Here is a 27,922-nt window from a genome sequence, read left to right on the forward strand (position 1 = left end):
TCCTCAGCCAAAACTGTACATGCCTCACACTATCTGACATTATTATCTGTATAGCCTTGGTGCTCTTTGTTGGTTAAATGTAAAATGACGCAATTTCGTCCAGCCGGAAATGACGTTAGAAAACAGCCGATTTTTAGGGTTTTTACATTTAAAGATTTATTTTTGAAATGATTTTGATGTCTCTGTTTTTTTCATCTTTTATGGGCCATAGCTACTAGATAGCACTCTCAGAATATGCAACTTTTGACTTTTGTCGCAATTTTTTCGATTTTTTTTAAATGGCCAACTTTTTTTTAAACAATTTTTCAAGATCAAGATATTTTTAAAGGGACATTCCGCTTTTTTTTGGAGGTCGGAATTTTTATTTTGCTCAAATTTGCGAAAACTATACACCAAAATCGAAAGAAATTGAACGTATCTGGAAGTTTTAACTAAAACTAAAGCCGTTAATTTTTAAATGCCAAAAACATTTTAAAACATTACGTAAGGTTTTTTAAGTTTTTTTTTTTTGCGTTTTGGAAGCCGTTTGAAAACTACTGTACAGATTAGATTAAAATAAACGCTTAACTGTAGAGAAATTTTAATCCTATGTATTCTTAAAGTTTCAACTAATAATATCGAGCCATTATCAAGCCAAACACTAAAACTAGGTCAAACTGCTTAATTAACTCTTTTAAACCAATTCAGTTTGATCAAGAAGATACATAGATATAAATAGCATACTTTAGAAATATTTTCAGCGAACGTTAACTTGTCATCTACCAACGAACCAAAGATATAATTTGGAGTTTTATCCAAAAATATATTTACCTTTGTCAAGCGATGTTAACTGCTGGTTCCAGAGCCATTTGAAAATAGCGATTTTTATCTTGAAAGTGCTCTGTCACGTGACCTTATTAATACATCCAAAATTTGAAAATTTTGCACTGTGCGTGAAATGGTTTTTGCCGAATAATCTCAAAATTTTAACGTATAACGAATATCTCAAGATCTTATAATTGTAGACGCTTGAATTTTGAACATTAGTTAACAATGTAGACATGATAACGAACATAACAGAATTTTTGAGTTGGGCGTAGCACATCCAGGTTAGATACACGTTTCCTTAACGTATTTGCGATTTTTTATAACTCGCAAAGTATGCATTTGTCAATTTTAAAACTTTGAATTAAAATAGGACACTACTTTGGCCAAAGGCACGGTTGTCTGGGACTTTTATCTAAAAAAAAGGAGTATTTACAATATTTTATTTTTTGACCTTTAACATGGATGACGTTGACCTATTCAAGGTCAAAGTTCAGTGATCTAGGATGTCCATTTATACTTTTATCTTTGATGTCCGACGTTTAGGCTACCGCCCTAAAACAGCAACCTTTTAAAGCATATATCTCTTTTATTTGACTTTTGTTGATCTTTGACCAGTACAATAGTAATTATGCTTAACGAGATCTATCTAAAAATATCTTCATTATACTACCGAATGTTATACAATTTATGCCTCTTTTCCCTACCGAAAGTTAAATGGTTTATCGACTTTTTACTGCAGAAGTACCATATTCGAAAATGTTGTCACTGTTGTACTGAATCTTTGCCAAAATTTTACTTCTTTAATTTGTAATAGAATTTCATGAAACTGGGTAGATGGGTAGGGGCCAAATTATCGATTATGATGTCAAAAAAACATTATTCGACAATTTACAGAAAAAAGGCTGAAATGACAGAACATCACAAAAAAGTTTTCGAACTATGTTTTGCATAAAACTTGCAAATATATAGGCTAATTCCACAAAATTTGCACCCATAATATATTGTATTAAAATGTAAATTGGAAAAATACCTAGGTACTCTTGAATTTCGTATTTGTTTCCTGTCCTTTTTTTCTGACGAGTCACAATTCAAGTATTGATAACATTTGACCATAAGCTTCCAACAACCTTCATCTTTCTACTTCAGTATCTCCTTTAACTAGATTGTCATTTGAGATCTTATTTTTTGATATTGGTACATAACCTTTTGACTCCGAAAATGGTTAATTTGCATATTTTTCGAATCATCAGAGGATTATATTATGAAATTGGGCCTTTTTAACATTCAAATTCATGTTATTGTATTGTGCTTGTCATAAGCTTTCTAACAATGTCTTTATTTTAGACCTAACACTTATAAAAACATGCATTAATATAGTTGATTTTTTATATATTTATATGGACTCTTGATGGAGTTCTAATTGATTGAGCGGAAAATTAGAACAAAATTCATAATGCTGTTTTTGACAGCTTTAAATAAATACATGGTAAAATTTGGTAAATTAAGTTCTGATTAACCTAGCGGACTATTTCGAACAGAATAATAATGTGCAAATGCACAGCTTTAAATTGATATATTACATAATATGCTTAAACACATTTTGAGAAAATATTTAAAAAAAACCTATTAATTAAGTTCAGATTTTATAGAGTTAAAGAGATTATGTAACAGGTCATAAAGTCAAAGGGTGCTAATTTCACACCTTCGTAGTTTTTGTGGTATTAAGCTAAGATTCCATATACGCGTCATGCGGATCCGTCATGCGTCATCCGTCATGCGTTAAAAATCGAAATGGTTGGTTTAAGAGGGTATGATTCCATATATGCGGAAACGGTATCCAACAAATGGTCTCCGTCATGCGTCAAAAAAAAAAAAATCGCCAGGTGTAGCGATTTTTGACGCATCCGGTCGCCTTTCCGCGCGGAGATCTCCCAAATGTGACGTATTTTGTGGGGATTCCCTGTCTTTTTTATGCACCAAAGCATCCATCTGTCTATAAGTCCGTGCGTCAAAAGAAAGATAACGCATACGTTTAACGCACATATGGAATCATATTTGACGCATGACGGATCCGCAAGGGCCATTTATGTCCGCATGACGCGTATATGGAATCTTAGCTTAATTGTGGTATTAATATTTAGGAAACAGCAAAAGAAAAAAATGGAAGGTTGTAATAAATTTAAACCTTAGACCTAAAAATAAAAATTTAGAATTATGTATTAAGAAAAATTCTTCATATGATCTATCAAAAAAATGAAAAGTATAGTGAAATGGTTTTAATGAAAATGTGAAAATTCACTGTTTTTCAATTTTGAAACACTGAACTGAAAAATCTCCGACCAAGACCGCTCGTGTGCCCGCACCTTTGTCGCTGATAGTTTTATCGTCTGATAGACAGACGTCATCATCCAATTAGATTCCTTTTCAATTGCATGCTCCACATGTGATCACCGACAAGGTAAAAAACGACCGACTGATATCAAGACAAGACTCTAATCGGCGACATGTCTCCGACCAAAATCGCTTTGATTATGTTGATGGAAGTAGGGATTGCTCTTTCACAAAAAAATTAATATAAAAATAAAAAAAATTCAAATTTTAAATTGGTGCGACTTTTATATATAAATATTGAATAATGAAAATAAAAAAGTATTAACGATACGACGAATATTGGCGACACAGATGCCAACGGTACGGTATCTGACGCTCTGGGCTTATTTTCCGTCGCCGTAGCAGCTCAGTAGGGACGCCGTACCGGTGTGACGGAGCTAGAACTGTCAAAAACAGCTATTCAAAAAATGAGCGTTATTCTGATTCTATGCTCTTATTAAGAATTAATTTATCTTAGCTACTATGAGTAGTATAAGTTAGAACTTATTTTTCGACTTTAATATTATTGACTAACATGTGTAAAATGTTTTAGTTAAATCGGAGTGTACAAAAGTCACAGTTGTCTAGGGGGCGCCAAAACCATTTCTGCCCCTCAAGCAAATTTGGAGCCGCCAAGCCACTGATTCTGTAATGTATTGTTTTGCGTAAAACTCCATTCCATGGTTTAATATGAGGGGATTTATCGGAAAATTCAATGGAAAAGGTGTGTGGAAATTTTTGGCGGTAAAAGAACCTGTATTTTTGTTAACATAAACCTGGAAGAAAAAAGTAATAGGTGGACATATTAGTTCTCGGCAATTTTTCGGTTTTAAAGTCAAAATTTGGCTGTTTTTGTTCTTTGAATCGTCTTATTACTGGAGATGAAGTGGAAGAAGAAATTGAGCAAGCAGATGAGTATCCAAAATTAATTTCCACACGTATTGCCAGTATTAAAATGTCACAGCAAACTTAACTATATCAGCCCCAAATACTTTACAAACCCGAAACAAGTATGATATGATGACCAAAGATGGGAACCATTAGACTAATCATCCTTATTAAAGTAGCAATTCACCCGCTGATAATGATTCATGCCTGAGCTTTTTCGGCTATGATCACATACAATATCATGTTCCAGAAGACTTATTTCATTATTTTGATAGGCCTACTACTTATGGCGTCCGTGTAATACAGTCCCTTGTCATAATGCCAGGAAGTCGACCCCCGAGAGGAAAGCGCAGAAAGGCAAGCACTTTTCCAACCTGAGCAATGGAATATACACCTTGAAATCTTGAATAATGAATAAAAAAAAATTAGCGATCCGAACCGCAAAGCGAAAGTCGTTATGCAAAATAATAGTTTGACAATACATCGGTTGCAGCAAATGAACAATATGAGGAATTATATCAAATATAAATGAGGAAATATTTCTTTAATTGGTAAAAGCCACACCAATTGTAATCTGTGTTAATGCTGGAATGATTCTGTTAAGAATTAGTTATATATACATGTATGTAACATTGTAGAAAATGATTGTGGAGCGTTTAGTACGTTTGGTTGGTAGTTCAATGTTATCTTGATAAAGAGCAGTGACAACAAGACAATCATCTTTGCGTATATAGTCTACCACAGTTTAGATACCCGGATGACTGTGGCCAACTAATTCTTAACAGAATCATTCCAGGATTTACACAAATTCCATTGCTCAGGTTGGAAAAGTGCTTTCCTTCTGCGCATGATTCTCGAGGGCATCATGACAGAAGACTGTATTGCACGGACGCCAGTAATAGTAGTATATCAAAATATTGAAATAAGTCTTCTGGAACATGATATTGTATGCGATCAGAGCCGAAAAAGATGAATCATTTTCATTCATTCTTGTACAAAACTTTAAAACCGAAACATCGCCTAGAACTAATATGTCCTCCTAAAAATACAGTGCAGGTTCTTTTATCGCAAAAAATGTCAGACTTTCCACGAACCTTTTCCATTGAATTTTCCGATAAATACCCTCATATATTAAACCATGAAATGGAATTTTACGCTAAACAATACATTACAGAATCAGTGGCGTGGTGGTTCCAAATTGGCTGGAGGGACAGAAATCGTTTTAGCGCCCCCTAGACAACTGTGCCTTTTGTACGATCCGAAAAAAAAATCAAAAATACAATAGTCGCAAAATAACTTCTAATTTGTTCTACTTATAGTAGCTAAGATAAATGAATTTTTAATAAGAGCATAGAATCTATCAGTTCAGTGTTTGAATAAGTGTTTTTGACAGTTCTGGCTCCGTTATACCGGTACGGCGTCCTTACTGAGCTGCTACGCGACGGAAAATTAGCTCAGTGCGTCAGATACCGTACCGTTGGCACCTTTGTCGCCAATATTCGCCGTTGAAATCGCCAGGGAATCGAGAATCATTTCGATAAGCGTCATAACATCTCCATTAACGCAGTAAAAATGAAGTACACCAAACCCAAAGATTTCATTAGAAAAGCGCTTAAGGAACCCTATATGTTCGAATATGTCGCAGGTAGAAAACGAAAGGGGTCAAATTTTCTAGTGTTTGTTCACATTTGCGGGCAACCAAATCGGTGTAACGGGGTTATTCTTGAGGCCCTTGCCTGAATGCGTCATTTAGTTAGTTTAAACTTATTTTATTGAAATATTTTACAATCGGATTGAGCACAAGTTATAGAACTTAGTTGATTTAGTTGATCGTGGTGATCAGCAAACCTACCGTTCGTATGCCATCAGCAGCAGTCCCTCTGATCGGAGGGACAATGGAGGTTAAATAAACCAAATACTAACAATCCCAAACAACATATTGGCGAAGCATTAGAAGCAACTACTAAGCTTTTTACATGAAGAAGTACATCAATAATAAATGATGAAGTATTTCACAATGGAAAGTGGCCAGGTGTCTTAAACAGTAAGCATACCCTTAAAGAAGTGATAAGTGAAAAATGAGCGTATGTAATTACGAAACGAAACGAAAAGTGAAAAGTGGTGTTGAGTATTTACATAGGAATTGAAAACTCTTTCAGAAAGTGATGAAACCCACATTAACAGATCCATCAGTTATTACAATAGATACAGAAAATAAAACAAATAAGTATCTTCTGCATACTCTCAAAACTCAAAAGTTCTGCTGCACAGCGTACCAAAACCAGTCATTATTCGGACAAGAAGATTCTAGCATTGGCCATAGATGTTCTGTTGTAAAACATTCATGGAAAATTCATGAAAATTAAAATGACCAAAAACGAAAACCGTCTAGCATATTGCTTCTAGTATCCTTCCAGAAACTAAATTTAAATTTGCAAGTTTACAATGACATTCATGATGGTAATAACAACAAGGCAATTAATACTCCTGGAAATACTACGACAAAAACAAAATCATAACGTACAAATGTAGTTCGAGTCATTTAAGCACATTAATATGAACTAAGCTTCTAAAAGTTAACATTCAAACCTTGTTTTCGCAAGTGAATTCTTAACTTTGCATTATTGACATAATCAACTGTGTCTTCTTGACTTTGCATTCTTGAAAGATGTTAGTAAGACACCTGTATTCTTGAGAGTTTACCATATAAGGTATAGTGACATACATATTTTGTTAATAATGCCAAGTTAAGAATTCATTTTCGAAAAAGAAGTTTTGAATGTTGACTTTAAGATTGATGTGAAATAAAGTTTGAAAAGTAAACTAAGAATATTTCCACTTTGTAATATTGCCTTGATGATGTTAAAAAGGTGTATTTTGTAATTGTGTAATGTTGAAATATGATTATGTAAAGTTGTTGCCTTGTTTTCAAGTTTGTGAATACTTCTGGCAACGCCCCCCCCCTTCACTTTAGGGTTGGGTAACGAAATCTGAAAGTATATCTGTAAGAATTTTGAAAGAGATCAGCTAATATACTACCCGTCGAACTTTGGGATTTTTTTGTTTTGGGACACCTGATATAATATTATTTATGTATGTTTGGTGAGACTTAACTGAATAAATAAAGCCTTCTATAAATACCCTCGACAATACATGCCGGAAAAGTGGGAACACCCCGTTCTTATATTAGACATAGTTTTTATATAGGCTCACATAGAAATGTGGAAGTTAATTGCTGTCATCATTGTCTGCCCATCCACATTAGTTACAGACTCTATACCATTTTCATCGGATCTTAGTGTAGCTTGCTATGTTTCAGTTCATACTTCAGATCGATCCCAAGGTTATGGAGAGTTACTGCATATTTCTAGATTTATCAAAAGATTTTCACGAAAAATATACAATTAGATTTGATTCGCAGAGCGTTATGATGATATTAGTTGCAGCTAATCATGAGAAATATTGGATCGCAAAAGGGTCATTTTGGCTCGCAAACTGCGATGCGATACCGCTTGAATTGAATCTTGCTTGTAGATGAGATAGAAGCTATTGTTTATATCTGATCTTGATGGAACTTGGTGTATATTTATGAGATCAAATTCCAATTTAAAAGGAAAATTCTGAAAAATATTTTTTTTGTTTCCTTATAACATAAAGTTGTCAAATTTGGCAAATGTTGCACATGCATATTGATAATATCTCCGATGTTATTCAGGGATTATTTAGTAAACATGTATATAACTCTAATTTATTAGAAATTGATACATTAAACTAAACTTTTTTTTTTATAAAACTACAAATGCATTAGGAAGTTCTTTACTATAAGAAAATTTTAGAAGAGTAAAGTAAGGTAAAGTATTTTAGTTAAGAAAAATACGGTTATCATTTCCAAGAGCTGTCCCTGGGCGTATGTTGCCCTGCCTGTCAAGCTATCCTCATATCATACAATGTTGTTTTAGCATTACGAATACCCGTCTCAAAACAGATCAAGCAAAAAGATTTGACTGATCTTTTTTTTTTCTTGAATTAGAGAAACAATAACCTTAGATATCTCAGATACTGTATTGGGTCATGACTTATGACAATATTTTTACTTGTACGATGTTACGGATCATGACAACATGCCCTTGACAATAGTCTTTAATTTATATATAGGTAGTTCATAGCCCTGAAAACCAAAACAAAGGCAGGGATAGGAATCCCTGGGTGATTAGAACATTACTCCAATAAATAATTATTCTCACTAGTGATTGACTTTATAATTAAATTGATAAACAAGTCAGGTATGATAATGTAACATATAAAAACAGTAATAAACTATTAAGATGGCCGACTGCATGGAATTTAGGAATGTCCCACTGGAATTAAGGAATCTGCGATGGGGAAATGTAATACCTTGTGATCGATAGCGACAAAATTGTAGAAAAAGTGAAGCAGTGCCATTAAAAACATGTGAGAGCTTGTACATCTTTTTGAGGTCATGGTCATGTACTTGATCACAGCAGCATAATCTGTCCATCTAATACAAACGTACTCATGTATTTTTTTTTAAAACAAATTGAACATCAAAGTATTGAGTAGATTTTCAGTCTGAATGTTGGACATGGACCATGTCCTTGTGTGTTCTGTAATTCTGACCCATGTAAAATAAAGAGTTTATTATTATTATTATTAAAATAATGATTCTGCAAAAACCCACTTAATAATAGGCGACAGTTCTGCGATGTTCGCCTATAATCTGCCATTGATCTGCTGACAATGACCAAGATTTGTCGGCAATGGTCGGCAACGATTGGATGGGACTGATATAGAAACTCGAGTTGTGTAAGTGTGGGACTCATTTTCTTTCTGGTTGTTGCAGCACTAGGAGTTGGACGTTTTGAAAACGATTTGGGTCTTACAACTGATCGTATATTCGAACTGTAAAAGAATTTGCTCAACCAATCGATGACGGCGAGCTATTACAGTCCCAGGCTCTGCGACGTGTAACAGATGGTACAGCAATACGTCCTTATTACATTGGCGATTTAACGGCAACGGATTATAAGATGAAAATTGTCGCGACGGCCCGCACGGATACCGGCAAATATTTGCCTATCTTCTGGGTAGCGTACAAAAAGTTGAAATTTTTCCCACTCTTGCGACTCTCACGTGAAATATTTGGCATATATCACTGCGAAGCATTGCGAATGTCCACTTCTCCTTCGCTAATGGTTCGCAATCCATCGAAAAGCCTAGTGGAACTGGCTTAGAGAAATCATAATAGCACATTAAATCAATGAATAATTCACACTTGGAAATACCATTGGTTGATTTAATGATTTATGATTAAATTGATATAAACAAGTCTGGTGTAACAAAAACACAAGACAATATTATGGAATATAACACACTGTCTTGTGTTTTTGTTATACGTTACATCTGATGACGACACGTGTATATTGTGTTGAAACGTTATGTGCCCAACCTTATTAAAGAAGTGTGTTATATTCCATAATATTGTCTTGTGTTTTTGTTATATGTGCTCCTCGCTTCTATATGTCGTTCAAATAAAAAAAAATAAAAAAATTTCTTTTCTTCTGGAAACTGTAATGTTCTTTGATCTGGCAGGTCAAAAGTCAACGGAGCTATTATCAGTGAGTGTTTTCCTTTTTTTTTCTCTCATGCATATTAACCAGATATAAAACTTAAAAAAGACCAAAATGCAAGAAGTTGTAAAACAACATCCCATATGATGTTGTCAGAAACAACTTGTTGAAGTATTGAAATTAATTTGTGTCCATTTTCAACAGAGCAAAATGACACCCAAAACCTTTTTGTTGAAAATAAACCGCTTGTTTCCTCAGATACAATTTTGTACAAATAAACCAAATACTAATGATCCAAACCGCAAAACAAAACCCGAAATCCATAACAACATATTGACGAAATATAGATAGCAGCTAATGATATTATAAATAGACAAAAATGTATACCTGGGATAAAGCGACCAAATTCTTGCCTGATATAAAGATATGTCAGTGAACGGGTTCAACAACCAAACTTCTGTCTGACAAAATGTCGCTAGGTCGTTGTAAAGGACTTAGCAATCGGAGTTCTGTCTGATTATAAAAATTAAGTCAGTGGCAGGCTACTGTCGGGTATATTAAAAGGCTGTAGTTCGGCAAAAGGGTTCAGATTAAGGTTCTGTCTGATTTAACCACAATATCGGTAAAATGATACAACGACCAAGGTTCTGCCTGAAAAGAGGGCCCTTGGTCAGTAAAAGGGTTCATCAATAAGGGTTCTGTCTGATTTAATCACCAGATCAGTAAAAGGATTTGACAACCAAGGTTCTGTCATAAGATACATCGATCAAAGTTTTGTCTGATCAAAGGGTAGGTCGGCGAAGGGGTTCAGTAAGCAACGTTCTGTCTGATAGAGGCAGACGACCAGAATCTGACTGTAGTTCCAAATGAGTGCTGATTCTTCAGCCTATTTTTACTTTTTTCAGGTATTCAAAATGGTGAGGAAATTACCAATGTTGGTAATGACGATAACATTTACTGGCTTTCTTTTAAGTTTTGTGTATGGTGACCAATGGTTCAAGATGGTCGACTGTCCCGATTTCTTTCCGGGGTATGAAACAAGTTTTGCTAACTTGCTTGTTAGTACCATTTACAACTGTGTTTACCAAGCTGAAAAAGAACCCACTGTCAAGTCATTGGTATTTCACAAAGATTCTCAAACTGGTAAAAAAACTTGCTATTTATATGCAGAGAATGCATCAAGTTGTGAAGGCTCCGTGGGAGGGGATTCTGAAAATACCTATTTATTTAAGGTAATTATTTTATTGAAAATTAACAATTAATTACAATTTATAACAATAGGCAGTTTTATGTAGATGTTTTTATTAAAATTTCCACCAGTATGTTACAATACATTCAATTTCTACATACAGGTAAGCATTATGACGCAATTGCCAACATTGTACATGTTTTTGTTTTGTGCTCCAAGTATATTGTTGAATATCTGTTATAATTTTCAGCCAAATGATAATTGTGGGAACGGAGGAAGTCTAACTGAAGATAAATTAAGTTGTGACTGCAATGATGGATATTTTGGACCATTTTGTACGGAATTGGCGTCAGGTAAGATGAATCTTATATCAAAGGTTTTAAACGCCCATTTCAGATTCTATACAGATTCTTCAGAAGACCTAACAATATAATTCACACACTCAGAGTTGAACAACCATTTCTTTTCTTTCTTTCTTTCTATATATATCTTTCTTTACATCTAATATCTTTAACTATATCTTAAGCTAAAAGCACAATCCTCGATGCGTATGGCAAATCGGCTCTGAGGACAAAACGAACTTTAAATACAAATAATGACAAGGTCTTTCAATAATATGACGCGAGACGTGTGCAAATGATAAAACAATACATAATAACGATTCTAACCATTTTATAGGCCCTAAATCTTCTAATGGCCAGGAAACTCTTTCTTTTTATACGCCCACATTATAATCTGGTCGTATATTGTCGTCACCCCGGTCCGTCCGCCCGTCCGTCTGTCCGTCCGTCAACATTTCTTGTGAGCACTATAGAGACTACAGTTTTCATCTGATTTTGATAAAACTTGGTGTGATGCTTTAGATTGATAAGATCTCGGTCAAGTTCGAGTTTGGCATATTTTCGATGAATGGTTTTTGAGATATTGCCCTTGACTTAGCACGCCTTGAAATTTGTTAAAAATAGTTCGTGAGCAGGATTGAAGCTACAGTTTTCATCCGATTCTGATGAAACTTGGTGTGATCATTGGAATTCATAAGATCTCGGACAATTTCTAACTTGACGCATTTTCGATGAACGGTTTTTGAGTTATTGCCCTTGACTTTGTAAAAACACGTCAAATTTGTTAAAAATAGTGTGTGAGCACAATAGAAGCTACAATTTTCAACCGATTCTGATGAAACTTGGTGTGATCATTGGAATTGATAAGATCTCGGACAAGTTCTAACTTGACGCATTTTCGATGAAATGTTTTTGAGTTATTGCCATTAACTTACGAAAAATTTTACAAAATTTTGTGGAATTATTCAGCATAAATAATTTCTTCAATATGAGAAAATTCGTACTTTAGTCACTAAAGACTGTTTTATTATTTCTGACAGCTGCCAGTGGGCGTATGTTACCTTGCATCGCAAGCTATCTTTCTGTATATATATATATTGTTATATTGTGAGAGATTGTGCATCATGTGCGTCATGTACTTGATCACACCAACATGATCTGTCCATTTAATATAAATTAATGTACTCGTGTATTTGTTAAACAGGTTATCAATTGAGGTATAGTGTATATGTTGTTTTTTTGGTTTTTTTGTTCTTTTTTTTTTCGTTTTTTTTTTCTCATTCATTCATTATATAGTCCCCATGGTTGAATGTTAGATAATAACTCAAATTCCACTCACTGAAAAATCGTCTATTTCAAACTTGACCAAGATCTCATTGTAATAAATTATCACACCTGATTTCATTAAAATCAGATCAGTCAAGGGCAATAACTTAAAACCCATTCATCAAAAAATTGTCAAATTCGAACTTGAACAAGATCTGATCACACAAAATTTGATTTAAATCGGACTAAAACTGTAACCTCTATTGTGTTCACAAACCAATTGTGGACGGACGGACGGACGGACCGACCGATCGACCGACGGACCGACGGACAGGGGCGACGACAATATACGACCACATATTCATGTGAGCGTATAAAAATACATATACACAAGTACAATGACATGTGTATGAGATGGAGAAGTTTATGCTTACGTGATCAAGTACATAAACACCAGATGTGAAGGCACAAATACATCAATATGAAAAAAAACCCAAAAAAACCCGCAAGCCAAAAGTCAGTGTAAGTGCTGCGAGGATACCAAACCCTACTCTATATCATGTTCTTATTTTTCTATGAAGGGGGAAGTAGGATTTACCCATGCTCAAGACCAGCTTTAAAGATACTTACTCATCCGGACATTTTGATTTTGCCAAATTAAAAAAAAATATGCGGTAGACATGTGGGAAAAGAGTTAAAAATTATTGAATTAGAATAAACAATCGAATCATCTAGGATATTGAACTATAATTGTTAGAGTCAAATATTAGCTAGCAGGCCTATTATTGGTCAAATCTAAGAGTTGAAAGATATGGCTCACAGACACCAACCCCATAGAAAAAAATGAACATGGACCCCGAGAGATACAAAAGCGACAATTAGGTAATATGATTAAAATGGTATGGTAACACAATTTTAGTGACGTAATTAATACCGGTTTGGAAAGGAAGTATACTTCAAAAATTATTCTTCGAAAAATATTAAAATCTGATGCTAATTATCCCCTTGATCATTCCATTTCAAAATTGACAATATCTGGTTTTTGGTTAAATTTTTTTTTAGTTATTGCCCATAATTTATTGAAAGTTGTTCAAACTTTGGGCTATTGTTATTGATTTAAAAGAATTTTTTGAGAGAAATTCAGTATACATAATCTACATGGAATCTAATTCCATCGTTTGATCGTAAAGGGTAATGAGGCCGACCAAATTTTTTCGTATTTGGGGATTCTGGTTCTCTAACACATGATAGCTACACGACTTGAAAAGTCCACAATCTTAAGAAATGGTCAAATAATGTCTGTCCGCGAAGCCTTGAAAACGGGTCGACACATGTACGCGTCTGTTTATACTTGGGAGAATGGCGCTAAAGCACTGTCTGATTCCACCAACCGCGTTGCGTATATAGCAGGTGACGGCATAAAATATATAGATCCAGCTTTAAGCATGTAGGCCAATCCGATCGGTTCGACAGACTTGGAAAACGTTGAAAACTTAGATGATAGAAACGAGGGGCAAAATGGGAAAGATATAATGGAACACCGGAAAAGGGGGCGAAATGGGAAAGGGGCAAAGTAAAGAAAAAAAGGGCGAATCGGAAGGGACATTATGGGTTGTGGCGAAATGGAAAGGGCGAAATGGGAATAAATTAGGTTCGAATTGGGACGGGACGAAATGAATTGTTTTTTTAGTTAATTAATTCCTTTGCAACCAATTTAGCAATTTGCATTAGAAGTTTTGGTTATGGAACCGGTCAGACTTAGTCGTAGAGAATCATTCATCAAGTAGCACTTAGCACGAAAGGTATTTTTTCTCAAAGCTGCGGCTAGTCATCTGGTGTCATATGTAAAGTCAGTCACAGCCAACAAGGGAACCTATGCAAGTTGGCTGGCTCACGGGTCTAAGCGATATGACTGGATTGTACGCCATTAGGGCTTACGCTATCATACAATCCAACCAAATTGTTACAAAAAAAAAAAAAACAAAAAAGGTGGCTATTGCCGCACTGTGAAGATGCCCCTATAGTTGCCAGATAAATCTGTTCTAATTGGGTGAAAAAATCCGTAACTTCAGCTACAGTCTTAGGGTTCGGAGCCTGAAATATGACAAAAGAAGTTAACATATATTGTTAACTGTAGTCTTAAACCAAGATGAACTATTTGCACAAAATACAATGCATTCGTTTTTTGTCTTATATTAATTGTACCATAATCTTATAATGCTTAAACCTAATGGGTCTGTCATTTATGTATATAATCTTAAATGTTTAGATTTAGCCATAACAATTGATTTGTTTAAATAAATGAATAATAATATTAAATATGTATGATCATGTCTTTTATGCTGTGACTCTGATATCTCATATTTTCTTTGTGGTCATTGTACAACAAGAGTATCAGAATCATCATAGCATCTTAAGCTAGGGACTACATTCATGTCGCAATATAACTATCACTTGACAAATGATTGTCCAAGAAGACACAACGAAATCCTACATTTATTACTGAGAAATTGAACTTTACTGAAACTGTGGAATATTGTCGAATGACTTTGATTTCTAAAATGTAATTGAAATGCATATTTTAAGTTGGATTTATTTGAGTTTGTGTACATGCATATGATGTATGCAATTCCATGTTTATCAATAACAATATTATGAGATAGATGTTGTTAACGTCTACCTAGGCCAGTGCTTTCTCTCATAAAACCTTATACTACAAGAGTTTTTCAGGTGGTAAGAATTTGATATCTCTAAAGGTTCAGTTCGATTGGTGATTCTCGCTCCAACTTAGGATTTTGCTTTCTTTTCTCACATTTTTTTACATTTTAAAATCTAAATAAAAGTTAGATCATATTAATGGGAAATGTTTTCCTTCAAAAATACGTCAATTTGAGAATTTCTTTTCCTATTTCTATTTGACTTTATATATGGCAAAGTCTCAAGAAATGAGTCGTTATTTTAACATTCCAAGGCGGATAATTATGGACGCACATGGTTTTGAAGGCTTAAATTTCGACAGTCAGCTGTGAACCCTATTACTGATTAGCTTAGCTGAAAAATTACCATTTCTGGGACTTAAGAACAATTGGTCAAGCAAATCTGCCCCTTTAAGCAAAACTTTAGTGGTTATGAAGTAGGCGAGTGGATGGAAGTGAGAACTATTTTAAAAAATAGTTTTGATAGCAGGGTTACATCTCAAAGCCACTTTCCACTGCCTCTGTTAGGTGTGGATATCTTTAGATTAGTAGTAAAACTAGGTTGATTGAATGAGTTTTATTTCATTAATAATACATGTTGATTGTTGCTGGAGTTCTTTCACTTGGTTTGATCTGATTATCTACCTTTTCTGAATTGGAAAATAAGGTAAAAATTAGAAACTTATTAAATCGTTGAGCTTACGCCTTTTCTTGTGTAGGCTCCATATTAGAACAATGTTTCTCAGGTGTCGATTTAATTATTTTATTGGACTTCTTGAGACATTCAAGTCCTCTAATAAAATTGAATTATACGTGCTATCTTACTTGTAGGCCGTTTTATCCGATTACTTATTTCAAGTAAGAACATACCACGAATAGGTAAAACCCATTCAAATATTTTTTACAATTTTAATGATAATGTTTAACGCGTGCTGACTTTTGATAAATGAATAAATGATATATCCATAAAAGTATCTGTCTTCATAGAGATTAGGGGTTTTCAACCATCTTTCTATTCTTTCTTTTACCCCTTTCAGGATCCTTCATCGAAAACATTCCCCCATTTAGTTGAGTATAATGTATGATAGTTGATTACCTCATAGATGTCATCTATCTCCTTCTGAAATTGTTCTGCAGTCCAAGTATGGGTAGCGGGAACTTGGAAACCGTTAATGTAGAATGTTGGCACCGTTAAAACGGCTCCTGGAATGATAATTTTCATTTGTTAGGTAATAATTGAAATCAAATATTACGGTCTGTGGAAGTGAAAACTGTTCATGATTATCCTTTGATTTTTTGTATTTATTATGAAATTTGTTACGCTATAAAGTAGGTAAGATCATGAAGGTAAGATGCTTCGTGATAAAGTCCATAAGAGGAAAAAGAAGTATGGGATTTCCGTGGATATAAATCAAATTTTACAAATATTGCTTAAAAAATACGTACAACAGAAAAAATAATCAATGGCACTATTGTCTTAATGCTATCGGCACCATTGACACCTTTATTTTCAGTTATAAAAAAATTTCTTACAAAAATTAGATATTAGAGCTAACACTTTTTTTCAAATTCTAATCATGGTTTATATCTTTAAAGAAATCTTACTTGAACATCCATATCTATGGACCATTCTGGCAGACTTTTCAGCATCACCACTGGATGTTAACTGATTGTAGAATGTGGATCGATTGATTCCTAATTCTTCAGCAATATCAGCTAATTGTCTACAAAACCAGCAGATTTAATTGAGTATTTATCCGGAAATTTCCGTTAAAACTTTGAAATTAAGGGCGAAAAAAGTGTGAAATGTAATTTGTTTTCTTACTTTTTTAATCATTCCCGTATAAATTGTAAATATTGATAATTACGCCACTAGGTTTTTATTTCTATTGTGTATGAAATAGATCTCCATATATTATACTCTGTCTTAGATTGCTCTGCTTTACATATAGTATATAAATCGCTGGCTAAGACCTTTAAAATAAAGTTTTCACACTCAGCAAAGTTATCCTTAATTCTTTCACATTTTAATGTATTTAAAGGGACAGTTACGCCATTTTTCTATCAATCGTACCTTAGTCTCAAATATTTTCACATGTGTTCACAGCTCAACGTCGAAATTTCAGTTTTCAAATCCACGTGTGTCCAGAATTATCCGCGTTTGAAAATTAAAGATTTTTTCTTGAGACACCGCAGAAGAGACAATAGAAATAGGAAAATAAATTCCTAGTTTAAGATATTTTTGAAGGAATTATAAAATTTTCGTACATTTCTAGTACTTCTGAAAACTATTTACATGTATTCAAGAATCAACCCCCAACATGTCGCATCTATCCCTTTAATTGCAATTTTTTTTCTTATTTTATTAAACAATAATGTATTTTTGGATACCATAGGTATAGCCTTATATATAACGTATTGTTTTAAATTATATAGAGAATAAAATAAAAAGTAAAATAAAAAAAAAAGGAGAATTTATTAGGCTTACTGCGTTTTAAGTCGAAATCTAGTTATATTTTCTTGATATCGATATTGTCCTTACCTCATGATTTCAATCTCCGTTTTGTTGTTTGTGGCATAATTAGTCAACTCATCAAAGGCACCAAAGATCGATTCAATCCAATCATTTGTTTTTCCACCATGTGACAATTCATGCACTATTAGGGCTCCCTGAAAGAGATTGACGGTATATCTAGTAATATATTATTTTACCTTGTTTGGATGATTAGTTCTCGATACTAAATAAAACAATCAGCTGTATGTATGATTGAGCATATAATTACCTTGGTTACTTTGTGAGAATTTCGGAAAAAAGCTAACGGAAAAAGATGAAATATCAGTTCAAGCCTTTCGGGTCCATAATAGTTTGCCACATTCTTAAGTGCGGGAAAAACGGCTTTGCTTTGAGAACACATCAAATCAATGAAGACTTCGAACTTAGTAGAAGAATCATTTCCTTTTTGATACACAACGCCGGGTTCACGCTTCAATACATCAAATCCGGCATTCGCAAACTGTAGGTTCTGTACTACATACAAATACAAACAAACACCTTTGAAAGAGAACATTGTTCATTTGAAATTAATTCAATACTGAGATGGTTTAATTGACACAGGTGGTCGTGTTATTCATTTCATATAATGTATTGATTTAATTCATTTCGTATGAAAATCACTAGACTTTAAACTATATATTTTGAGTAATATAGATTATAATCAAGATGCCTATACATGTATACAGTTCCAACAATGGCTACCATGTAATTTGAATTTGTATCTTTTTGTATCTTTCTCCAGATTTGATCACAGTTCCAAGTTATTACAATCAGTTACACATATATGTTTAAGGCCATGGTTTGTCATTTTCCTGGGTTGATTTGGATCTTGAAAATATGTAAATAGTCTTCATTGCTTCTAGAACTGCATGAAAATCGCATAATCGCATCAAATATACTTCAAACTAGAAATTTATATAATATATATTATATGACTGAGTTTCAAGAAAGACGAGTCGTCATACTCCTTTCATACTCGGTAGTTTTTTACACACATGGATTTGAAGGCTCAAATTTCGACAATGATCTGTGAACACTATTACCGATTAGCTTAGATTGAAAATTCCCGTTTCTGAGACTAAGTTCGATTTGTCAAACAGATGGCAAATCTGTCCCTTTAAGCAAGTTTAATTACAGACGCAACAAATGTCGAATAGTCATTCTAACGAGCTGGCATTAGGCACTACATAGCAAATAAGATCTCTCGACAGTCGAAAAGGAAAAGGCTATGTGCCGACATATCTAAACATCCGTTCACATTTCCTCATAAACACTCTAGAATGTACAGTTTAAAACCAAAATGAAGAGCAAGATCGAATTTGAGAGCTCTCTGAACATTATCTTTCCTGATAGTGAATCAAATCGATTATAAACAAACTTGGTATGAGGTGTATGATCTTCATTCAGAACTTCATTCAAATATTCATACCAAAATGTAAGGTAGAAAAACTGTCAGAGAAAATCAAACAGAATATGATAGTAATGCGTAAAAGAAAGTTAGAAAGGTAGTTAAAGAAAGAAAGAAATTATCACACGTTACATTGCAACGCTAAGGTTCTCGTTTATTTTTTCTGTGGAAAAAACCTCTTGGTAAATAACCTATAACGCATTAGCTGGACCCGTTTACTATCCAACTGATTTTCAGCACATGGCCGGTATCGAATGTAGTGACCAAGTAGCAAGCACACTAACAGTGAGTTTTGTCATCTTGTTAGGCGCCTAATATATTCTGTAAGTATCATTATGTTTTCAGTAAGCTGAAGACCACTCCTCCAATTACAAAAAAACCAATCAACCCAAAAAGTAACTCAACTTAGGTTTACAAAAATCTTTTCTACTAGTTGATCCTTTGAAAAATGTCTTGGTATTCCCTGGCTATCCATTCCCATTTACAGCTTGGTCAACAGTACAAGCCTTTCGTAAGTCTTATATGGATGCCTTTAGCTACAGAGAACTGTTCCTGATATTTGAAAACGAGGCCTATTAACTATGGAACTATAGAATAACTTTAGGCCTTTTATGGAGACCTAATCATATAATTTGGTTTTGACCGTCTTCTTTCACTAATATAATTAATTATTGGAAATAAAACACCATTTTATATAATGTATGTATATAATATTCATATACTCATATACATGTACAGTATTTTATCGATTTCAAAGTTAATTATTCAATATTTTGCGTTATCATAAATCTAAAACATTCTATAACTATGACACAACCAATTTGTATCTCACACTTTCCATAAGAACGAAAATGATATCAAAGTCCTTATTTTCACTTAGTATACAGAGATCGACATACCATAATAATTTTACCTGTCATTATAATGTCACCTAGTATACAGAGATCAACCTACCATAATAATCTTACCTGTCATTATAATCTCACCTAGTATACAGAGATCAACCTACCATAATAATCTTACCTGTCATTATAATCTCACCTAGTATACAGAGATCAACCTACCATAATAATTTTACCTGCCATTATAATCCCACCTAGTATACAGACTTCAACCTACCATAATAATCTTACCTGTCATTATAATCTCACCTAGTATACAGAGATCAACCTACCATAATAATCTTACCTGTAATTATAATCTCACCTAGTATACAGAGCTCAACCTACCATAATAATCTCAGCTAGTATACAGAGATCAACCTACCATAATAATCTCAGCTAGTATACAGAGATCAACCTACTATAATAATCCCACCTAGTATAAAGAGATCAACCTACCATAATAATATCACCTAGTATACAGAGATCAACCTACCATAATAATCGTATCTGTCAACGCACCTAGTATACCTACTATAAGCATCATGATAATGTGGTGGCTAATTGAACTAGATGCTTGCTCGCTAACCTGAAGGTCTAGGGATCAATCCCGGCGTAGGTCGAGATAATACCTTGGGATTTTTCAACCCAGTTTACCCCTGTCAGTGATGCAGGTAAGTAGGGCTGACATGGAAAAGGCGTCTAGTCGTTAGGATGGGACAATAAACTGTGCACGTTAAATATCCCTCGACAGTTGGAAATCGAAAAAGAGCCGATATCCTGGCATAAGTTCTCTTATTGCACCCTGTATGGAGTTGCCCGTCTTCATTAGCCCACATGGTAAAGAAAAGACGAACGTAAAACTCCATACATTTCATTTGATTTCTCACTCAGATTCACTGACTTCGCTGAATTCCTGTATACATCTAATTCACAAATAATTTCCAATGAAAAGGGCATTTTAATAACGATGTGAAATTTCAATTTCTGCACTTTAACCCGTACCTTTTTTTTTTATTAAGTGACAAATCAGCTGTCAACATATATAATACGAGTGGAATTGTGTAAACGTTGGCAGGCTTGCCAAAGCCTCCATAATAGTCAAACGCCATTACTCGGAACTTCAGAACAAATTTCCCCATGTATACACAAAACGTTTGGTTGTAGCTTACAAAAGAAATCAAAATCTTAGCAATTTCCTCTTTCACGGTAAACTTGAACCATTGAACAATGTCCATTCATCCTAGGAGCATAGATTTCTTAATATAAATGTATCATGTTCTATCAATAAATTAATCGATTTCTAAGTTAGATTTCAGGGAATAATTATTTCAGGACTGGTGCCATGGCTATATACAGTATATTATATAACATGCCGTGTATGTTTGTGTGTGTGTCTTTTCAACTAAAATCATACTAATGACCAACTAATTTTCACATAATTAATAGACTTAGCTATTGCTCTGACACCCTAACACAACACCATCTGTTTCTAATTACTTACATAAACACCACACCGATGTTAATTAAAAAGTGTTAAAGATTACAGATTAAAGGTTACCCCCCGTGTTTGCCCCTATTTGACTATTACATGTTGAAGGTTACCCCCGTGATTCCCTATAGTTTACTTCTGGGCTAATGTAGATCTCTTACAACGATTAGCAATATTACATAATGTGGAATTTCAATTTCTTCACTTTAACCCGTACCTTTTTTTTATTAAGCTGTCAACATATATAATACGAGTGGAATTGCATTATCATATGAAAATATATTATGATAAAGGGATACTACGTCTTAGGATGAACATAAAATTTTGCTCAAATTTGGCCAATAACAGTATATATCCATCAGTGGACTCACCTGGTGTCCTAACTATACATCAAAATCCCTCTATAATCCGATATATCCACAAAATCAAGTAATTAATACATCCATTAAGCGATTTTCAAATCATGAGTCTAGGAAATCCGGTGTAATTTTCAAGGGGAAGTAACTCTCAAGTGGGGTTTCCCGCGTCCTTGACCTCTATTCTTGAATTGACCTCGACATTGTCATATTTTAAATAATGATGCCTCGTAGGAGATTAAGCGACTCCGCGAAAAAGCAATTCATATAATTTAGAATGAATACTCCACCACTGACACAATTTTCAACGAATATTAATCATTGGCAAAGTTTGTTTGTATACACCGGAAGATGATTGTTTCCTGTTTTAGCGTTGATTACCCAGACTCTTTTTTTCTCAAACTGAACGGATTCATGGCTTGCTCACTTTTTTTTAGAATTATGATTATAGTTTAATTGTCGATTTTTCAAACTTGATAAAGTGTGGGATGCATACTTATTTAACCAATGATCAATATTAAACACAAATATTAGCCACAGGGCGAGTGTATTCTAAGACATAGTATCACTTTAAATGAAATAAGTTCAAACTTTCGTTGCGGAATTTTATCAGCTGTCGTTAGACCCTAAAGTATCCATATTGAAAATAATCATTTTTATTTAATTAGACAGTATGTTATTAAGATGAGTATACAACATTTGAATTATAACGGATTTTCATAATTCATATTAAATACTATACTGAACCAGGTCATCTTTTTAAATACACCACATAAATGTCACTAGGTTACATGAAAACGCAATTCAACAAGTTGGCATTTGAGATCAAATTAGAATATGACAATATTATTTTAGTAAGTATAATATATGTGATAAGAAATACTAGATAAGGGGATTTGAGTTAAATCTCGCATGATTCGAATTAAGTAAATAAACAACTACGTGTATATATACTGGATCAACAAAATATTAATGTACTTCTGAAAATGGCTTTCGTAAAACCCGTCGTCTTTGTGTGCTTGTTTTTATTCACGTCTGCCCAAATTCCAATACCCAGACGTGAAGTTGGATATGCTTATAATTCTGGATTAGATAATGCTTCTGTTCATTTAGATGTTTATATGGATTTAGTTTGTCCTGATAGTAAGCAGGCATTTCCAACACTACTACAATTAGCTGATCATTATGGAGCTACGAAGCTGCAACTTAAGATGCACATATTTCCACTTCCCTATCACAGAAACTCATGGATTGCTTCAAAGGTAAAATGTACATGAGTTTGTGTAAAGATATAGCGTATGGTTAAGGCAAACTTCTAGTGGAAAATCATCTTTCCGTTCTGACTGATCGCATTTCGATTTCTTTCCATATGGTAGAATTTGTTAATGGTGTGTAAAGTCACCATTAAATAATAATACAACCACTCACTCACCAGTTTCTAATATCAGCTAGACTACCATAGAAATCATTAACTTCATGCACAATTGATGACATTTTTTTTGTTCACTCTGTCAATGTTCCAGTGAAAAGTTGTCTGCAGTGGGTTTAACGATAATTCCAAATGAATCTTTAATTTTCTCTATTTCTACAGGGAGCTCATATTATAGCTGCCTTAACAAAAGGAAATGAAACATTTGAATGGATGGATACTCTTTACAACAACTATGATTTATTAACAAATGATGCAACACAGGAATATTCACAGACTAAAATGATCAGGTTAGGTTCAAATGATAACACAAATATGTGTATATTTTAGCTACTACCCCCACCGAATATGTCCACGAGCCCCCACTCATCCAGTTGAGCCACTAGCTTATGCTTGCTCGTATTTATAAACTTTTTCCCATATTTCTCTAAAATCGTTTACAAGCTGGTTTTATTTTTTGAAAAATTGAAATGCACTTAATACTATAATGTTTTTCAGTTTTTTTGCCAAGTTGGTAGTTAAGTTGGGAATTGATCCAAAAACCTTTGTTACCCAGGTATTACACGATAGGTCAAAAGAGGATGATACAAGAATTGCGTGGAAATATGCCTGTACACGTAAGTAATTGGAATTATCGAACTTAATATGACCAAGATATTGACTAGCATGTGTAACTTCTGTAAACAATTATCATGAGCCTTTTGCTTTTTCAACATTTCAGATTTTGATATTTTAAACCGTTTAAACTAGACATTCAGTAACAAACACAACCGATTTGTATTTTATAAGTTGTAGTATACAGGTTTTTATTTCATTTTTCAATGCAGGCTTGAGTTCTTGCTCTTATCCATTGTCAGATGGTCTTAAGACTTAGAGACAGTTGCTTTTATTTGCAGGTGGGGTTGCCGCAACACCTACTTTTATGGTAAATGATATAACGGTAGCAGCTACACCATCTTGGACCGTACAAAACTGGACACAACTTATTGACCCATTCTTAAGCACAGAAACTAAACGTAAGAATATACAAGAAGTAAGAATTTTGATCTATAGATTATCAACCTAATATCAGTGTTCAATATGTGATTTGCCATACAGACAATTTTCGGACTTATCATGAAATGCAGTAAAGTATATTTATTATGTTCTTTCTTTCAGAATGACACCTTAGATGTTGAATCAGCATCGACCACAAATCTGATACAACTGAACATTGTGGCATTGGGTCTGATTCTATTACAATATTGGCTATAAAAATATAAATAAATAAATAAATGAATGATCAAATTATATTGTAGACAATAATAAACTGTGAGTTTTTCTAATTTTAATTTGACAATTTTCTTTTCACGTAAAGAATATTACATACTATGTAGAGGGGATCTGCCATATGATATGGTCGTGTTATCTTTCAAACACAACTCATAAAAACGAAAAAGCGGTCTTTTTCCGGTTCGGACAAGGGGAGGATAATTTTACTGAAATCGAAATCTTAACACCCTGTGTTCGATAATAACTGACCGAGGCAGAATTGTCTACCGCAAATATGCCCAATAAAACATTTGATATGCTGCCCGCTTTGGTTTGTCGACAAGCGTGACTCAGCAGATCTGTAATCTCTCTGTTGCTATATCATGTTCATGTTGATGGTCAAATGGTTATCACATGATCAAACGATATCTCTATATAGGTGTATTTAAATAGTATTGATTGATATTACCCCATTAAGTATCAAAATGGACGCCCTAAAACTAGCCTGTGTAGCTTGTTTTGTTTGCTCGAATTTAGCTCAAGTTCCAATACCGACACGTGAAGTGGGATATGTATACAAACAAGGACAAGCCAATGCATCAATTCATATCGATGCCTTTCTGGATCTTATTTGTCCCGGAAGTAAAGAATCCTTTCCAACCTTAAAGGCTGTAGCTGAACATTATGGACCATCTATACTACAATTTACAGTCCATTTCTTTCCATTGCCGTATCACAGAAACTCGTTTTATGCCACAAAGGTAAGTTTGTAAATTCCTGTTACAAATAAATGAAAAGATGTCGAGATGCTGAATGGTCGACGAGATTGTAAGCTGATGTTGCGTAACTATGTTTATCACCGATTTTCTTTACCCATTAACATTAAAACTGTTTCACATTTAAATTTAGGGTGCTCATGCTATGGCATCTTTAACAGAAGGAAACAAGACATTTGACTGGATAAAACTGGTGTATGATCATATAGATTCTTTAGTGAATTCAGCAACCAACCAATTTTCCGAGGATCAAATGAAAATGTGAGTAATTTCTTCAACAGACTTGGACTGTATATAATTTAGCGAACTCCAAATACAAAATACAAACGTCCAGAAGATTTATACCAGTCAACTGTTTAGAAATTAGAGCTGTATTTTGTAAATTTTTGGCTTACTCAAAATTGTGAAGATCTCACTCAAATGCACAGAACAGAATATTGTGCAGCAAATTGTGGCTTGGATTCTAAAGATAGATTTTCACAACTTCAGCAATTCTTTCAAAAAATTCTTCATAAATTGTTCATTTCTATCAGCTTATTGTCATAATTGCCTTTGTAGGAAATTAGCAGATCTGGCTCATGATTTGGGACTTATGCCAGAACTCTTCATTCCTTTGTTAGATAACCCCACTATTGAAGAAGATACAAGAGTAGCCTGGAAGTACGCTTGTTCAAGTAAGAGGCATTTTACGGTTGCTATTTTTCGGTAGAACTGTCTGTCTTATTCGACAATAGATGATTGATAATTAGTTTCATAGAAATTGGTTCATAAATGAAGATTGTCCAGGGTTCAATCACGGCATGTGTCGAGATAATAATACAGACCTTGTCTCACTTTTATCTAATGTTATATTTCAGGAGGGGTGGTAGGAACACCAACTTTCATGGTCAATGATGTTGTGGTAGCTGGTAGTCCAACATGGACACTAAATGATTGGACTAAACTTATTGACTCAGTTCTCAAACCAACAGAGCTAAGAATTAATCATCATGTAAAGGTACCGTTTTATTTTATTTTTTAAAAACACCTTGCGGAGTATAAGAAGTTTATAAGCATAGTTGTTGATGGCCAGATTTTCGTTTGTTCTATCGTCCATTCTCAATCTAAAATTTATGTTGTATCCGCGCAATACCAAAATGCAGCTTTTATCCCAAACCAAAGAATGAATAGAATGGTTTCAATATTTTGCGTGTGTTTAAAGTCTTCAGGACCTACTATTACATGCAGAACGATGCTGGAATTTCGAAGTTTTAGTCAAGAATTAACTTCTCCTGAAAAACGTAACTTACAAATTTAAAGTATTAAAGATAAAATCTATCATACGACCAATGCTTTTTTCAGGAAACACAAGATTGTCCACCAAATACTAAACTATGTGAATATTTACCAGGTAAAACAGAGTGTTGTACAACAGGAGAAGCTTGTATTAGAAATGTTGGTTGTAGATGTTGATTTAAAATTTAATAAAAAAAAGTTTCATACTCGTGGAGCAATATTCCTTTAACTGTTTTCAGCCCACCATGTGAGACGGGAGCTTGGGCAACTAACTAGAGCATGTAATCAGCTGAAGGGGCGTTCTCTCGCTATCAAAATGCGGAAGTCTGCTTTTCACACTATTGTATAATTAAGAATTTAATGAATAAATACTTCAGCAGGTAAAGCAGCATTCATCTCAATAGCCCATAGACATCCTTATAACGCCAAGCTGTAAGGAACTGCGTCTTACCTTGACATCATTAGGTAACGTTCTTGTATCATGGAATGCAGTGATTTGGTTAGAATGTACGCTAGCAAAATACAGCCAATCAGAGCCCCGACATAAAGACTGCAATAACCACAGTGACTCGTGGTTTACAGACTTTCTGTCAAGGAATATGATTGGCTGTATTCGCTAGCTTACAAACCACTGCATTTACTAACTTCGTTGATACGAGAAAAGCGCCCAATGACTCCAATGTCCATGTAGACTATTAGAAATGAAATGAAATGAAATGCATTAAGGAGCATCAGCACCAAACGGGCTATATATAGCTCCAGAAGTAGGCTATTTGACGCAGTAGTAGCTGGACATTGAGAAGATGACTGCGTTTTAATCCTTTTTGTAGTTTGTCATCTCAATATGTCCTTAACTTATTAGCTGGAAATTTGAATACATATATATATTATAATTGTAACACAATAAGTTCTTCAAGTCCCCGAATGGGAGCCGCGGTGGCTCAGTGAGTTAGTCGCTTGCTCGCTAACCTGAAGGTCCATGGTTCAATCCCGACATAGGTCGAGATAATACCTTCGGATTTTTCAACCCGGTTTCCCCCTGTCAGTGATGCAGGTAAGAGGGGCTGACATGAAAAAAGCGTCTAGTCGTTCGGATGGGACAATAAACCGAGGCCCCGTGTGCTACAGGCTGTGCACGTTAAAGATCCCTCGACAGTTGGAAATCGAAAAAGAGCAGGCTAATGCCGCTGTCCTGGCAAAATTTCCCTCATGGCACCCTGCATGGCGTTGCCCGTCTTCATTAGCCCACAAGGTGCAGAAGAGTATGACGTAAAACTCCATTCATTTCATTTAATTTTTTCAAGTCCTCGAATATTGATGTTATCAAGGCGTCTTTAACATCTAAACGTAACCGC

General features: G+C 34.2%; 4 protein-coding genes across 4 annotated transcripts; 3 read left to right on the forward strand and 1 right to left on the reverse strand.

Annotated features, from left to right (window-relative positions):
- Window positions 1-10,567: 10,567 nt before the first annotated feature.
- LOTGIDRAFT_152842 (hypothetical protein) lies at window positions 10,568-13,564 on the forward strand (the record flags this gene model as incomplete). The annotated part of the gene is made up of 3 exons (XM_009053351.1): window positions 10,568-10,885; window positions 11,093-11,195; window positions 13,512-13,564. The coding sequence occupies 3 exons, from the start codon at window positions 10,568-10,570 to the stop codon at window positions 13,562-13,564; spliced, it is 474 nt and encodes a 157-aa protein (XP_009051599.1).
- Window positions 13,565-15,709: 2,145 nt separating this feature from the next.
- On the reverse strand, window positions 15,710-18,221 carry LOTGIDRAFT_203048 (hypothetical protein). The gene is made up of 5 exons (XM_009053352.1): window positions 17,929-18,221; window positions 17,688-17,815; window positions 16,751-16,869; window positions 16,242-16,348; window positions 15,710-15,795 (listed from the first exon to the last, which is right to left on the reverse strand). Exons 1-5 carry the CDS (start codon window positions 18,211-18,213, stop codon window positions 15,787-15,789), a joined length of 648 nt encoding a protein of 215 aa, XP_009051600.1. The 5' UTR covers window positions 18,214-18,221; the 3' UTR covers window positions 15,710-15,786.
- Window positions 18,222-22,755: 4,534 nt separating this feature from the next.
- Window positions 22,756-24,594, forward strand: LOTGIDRAFT_152844 (hypothetical protein). Its single transcript, XM_009053353.1, has 5 exons — window positions 22,756-23,098; window positions 23,428-23,555; window positions 23,764-23,882; window positions 24,162-24,281; window positions 24,424-24,594. Exons 1-5 carry the CDS (start codon window positions 22,823-22,825, stop codon window positions 24,426-24,428), a joined length of 648 nt encoding a protein of 215 aa, XP_009051601.1. The 5' UTR covers window positions 22,756-22,822; the 3' UTR covers window positions 24,429-24,594.
- A 407-nt stretch (window positions 24,595-25,001) lies between these two features.
- LOTGIDRAFT_104342 (hypothetical protein) lies at window positions 25,002-26,313 on the forward strand (the record flags this gene model as incomplete). The annotated part of the gene is made up of 4 exons (XM_009053354.1): window positions 25,002-25,277; window positions 25,426-25,553; window positions 25,851-25,966; window positions 26,150-26,313. 4 exons carry the CDS (start codon window positions 25,002-25,004, stop codon window positions 26,311-26,313), a joined length of 684 nt encoding a protein of 227 aa, XP_009051602.1.
- Between the last annotated feature and the right edge of the window lie 1,609 nt (window positions 26,314-27,922).

Source organism: Lottia gigantea (assembly GCF_000327385.1).
Source record: "Lottia gigantea unplaced genomic scaffold LOTGIsca_2, whole genome shotgun sequence".
In the NCBI taxonomy this organism is placed as follows: Eukaryota; Metazoa; Mollusca; class Gastropoda; family Lottiidae; genus Lottia; species Lottia gigantea.

Bases quoted from the DNA above. Each gene is read 5' to 3' on its own strand.
- LOTGIDRAFT_152844 (XM_009053353.1), top strand. From the start codon at position 22,823: ATGGCTTTCGTAAAACCCGTCGTCTTTGTGTGCTTGTTTTTATTCACG. The intron at 23,099-23,427 runs GTAAAATGTACA...CTATTTCTACAG, and splicing joins ACTCATGGATTGCTTCAAAG to GGAGCTCATATTATAGCTGC. The intron at 23,883-24,161 runs GTAAGTAATTGG...TTTTATTTGCAG, and splicing joins GTGGAAATATGCCTGTACAC to GTGGGGTTGCCGCAACACCT.
- LOTGIDRAFT_203048 (XM_009053352.1), bottom strand. From the start codon at position 18,213: ATGTTCTCTTTCAAAGGTGTTTGTTTGTATTTGTATGTAGTACAGAAC. The intron at 16,870-17,687 runs GTAAGGACAATA...CTGGTTTTGTAG, and splicing joins ACGGAGATTGAAATCATGAG to ACAATTAGCTGATATTGCTG. The intron at 16,349-16,750 runs GTAAGATTTCTT...TTATCATTCCAG, and splicing joins CCATAGATATGGATGTTCAA to GAGCCGTTTTAACGGTGCCA.